At 38.2% G+C, this 1,528-nt stretch overlaps 1 protein-coding gene across 6 annotated transcripts in view; it reads right to left on the bottom strand.

The window, feature by feature from the left end:
• The window catches only part of ABLIM1 (actin binding LIM protein 1), a 277,318-nt gene that overhangs the window by 36,683 nt on the left and 239,107 nt on the right, over positions 1-1,528 (bottom strand). For all 6 annotated transcript variants that reach the window (XM_011967491.1, XM_011967492.1, XM_011967493.1 and 3 more), the window contains one exon: positions 994-1,029. In XM_011967491.1, coding sequence (XP_011822881.1) covers positions 994-1,029 — 36 coding nt within the window. The remainder of the gene's footprint in view (positions 1-993; positions 1,030-1,528) is intronic.

The raw sequence follows: 1,528 nt of genomic DNA, 5'->3' as shown, positions 1-1,528 counted from the left end.
CATAGCACCACTAAAATGTCACCTGTCTCCAAACCTAGAAAAGGATATATTAGGTAATAAGTACAAAGAAACCACATGCACACAAACACAATATAAAACTGTCTAAAGAGTTGAAAGAGTACAAAGAATATGTTACATTTTAGGAATCTGTTGTCCTATGAAATTTCCACTAGCACAATAAAAGTAAAAAGTTTGAAAGAATGCATTAATAATGACTAAATGAAAACCTCAGTAACCATAACTTTGTGAAATTTGAGAGCAAATGGTAAGGGGAAACTTTGGCTTGATACTAGTTGTCTTAAACAATAAATTAAATAAAACAACAAAACAAAAAGTCCCCAAATTATGTGCTTCAACCTTACACAGCTGGTCAACAGAAATTAATTCTTCATAAATTCAATGCAAATTATTAGAATATAGGTAGAAATTAATAATTCAGAGCACTCAGTCATAAACCATGAAAACATTATAGTATTTTTACTACTTTGAATTACAGAGATTCCCTAAAAGCAGTCCAGTTTCATAATATCCAGAAAGTTGCTTGATTTTAGGATCAGATGATTGACTTCAGACTAAACAGAGTAACCTCCCATCAAGATGGCTCTGCTTAAAGAATACGCCATGACTGCTGTTGGCCATTTCAGTTTATTAGGGTTCAGAAAAATTAATTATAGATGTATCTATATATAGATAGATATATACATTGGGACAAGTGACTTATGTCCCTGCAGACACTTTCCTTCCACTTAGAGGCACAGACACAGATTAATGTGAGGCCATTTTTACTCCCTGGTCTCCAATTTAAGAGGAATATACTGCTGTTTCTTAGAGTTCCCTCTTCCACAGAAGTAATCCCCAAAACCACCACAGTCCCACATGCAGTTTTTCTGTTCTTTTGTACGTTATGTCCTTTTTCAAAAATCCAAGTCTAGGGAAGGGTCAAGCAATTCTCAAATTCTACCCATTAAAATGGTAAAAAGAAATGGTACTTACTTCTGCTGATGGAGTAGGAGACAAAGTCCTTGGAGACTAGAAAAATAAAAGAGAATTTAAAGTCACAATGTTTGTTAACTCTTTGCTGGTTTTTTTGTTTGTTTCTTTGTTTTTTTGAGACAGAGTCTCTTTCTGTCATCCAGGCGGGAGTGCAGTGGCACAATCTCGGCTTACTGCAACCTCTGCCTCCTGCGTTCAATTGATTCTCCTGCCTCAGTCTCCCAAGTAGCTGGGACTACAGGCATGTGTCACCACGCTCAGCTAATTTTTTGTATTTTTAGTAGAGATGGGGTTTCACTGCGTTAGTCAGGATGGTCTCGATCTCCTGACCTCGTGATCCGCCCACCTCAGCTTCCCAAAGTTTTAGGATTACAGGCGTGAGCCACCACACCTGGCCTCTTTGCCAGTTTAAGAGTTGCTTATCAGAGTCCGCTGGAAATATTAGGCAACATATACTTGCCAGCATCCCTCCCCATCTCCCTGTCTTCTGATCAGGTACAAATGCATCTGCCATGGGGCTCAGACAGGTAGACTC

This window comes from Mandrillus leucophaeus, unplaced genomic scaffold, assembly GCF_000951045.1.
Source record: "Mandrillus leucophaeus isolate KB7577 unplaced genomic scaffold, Mleu.le_1.0 Scaffold80, whole genome shotgun sequence".
NCBI classification, from domain to species: Eukaryota; Metazoa; Chordata; class Mammalia; order Primates; family Cercopithecidae; genus Mandrillus; species Mandrillus leucophaeus.
Note: the sequence above shows the minus strand (reverse complement) of the source record. Positions and strands in the feature narration are given on the sequence as shown.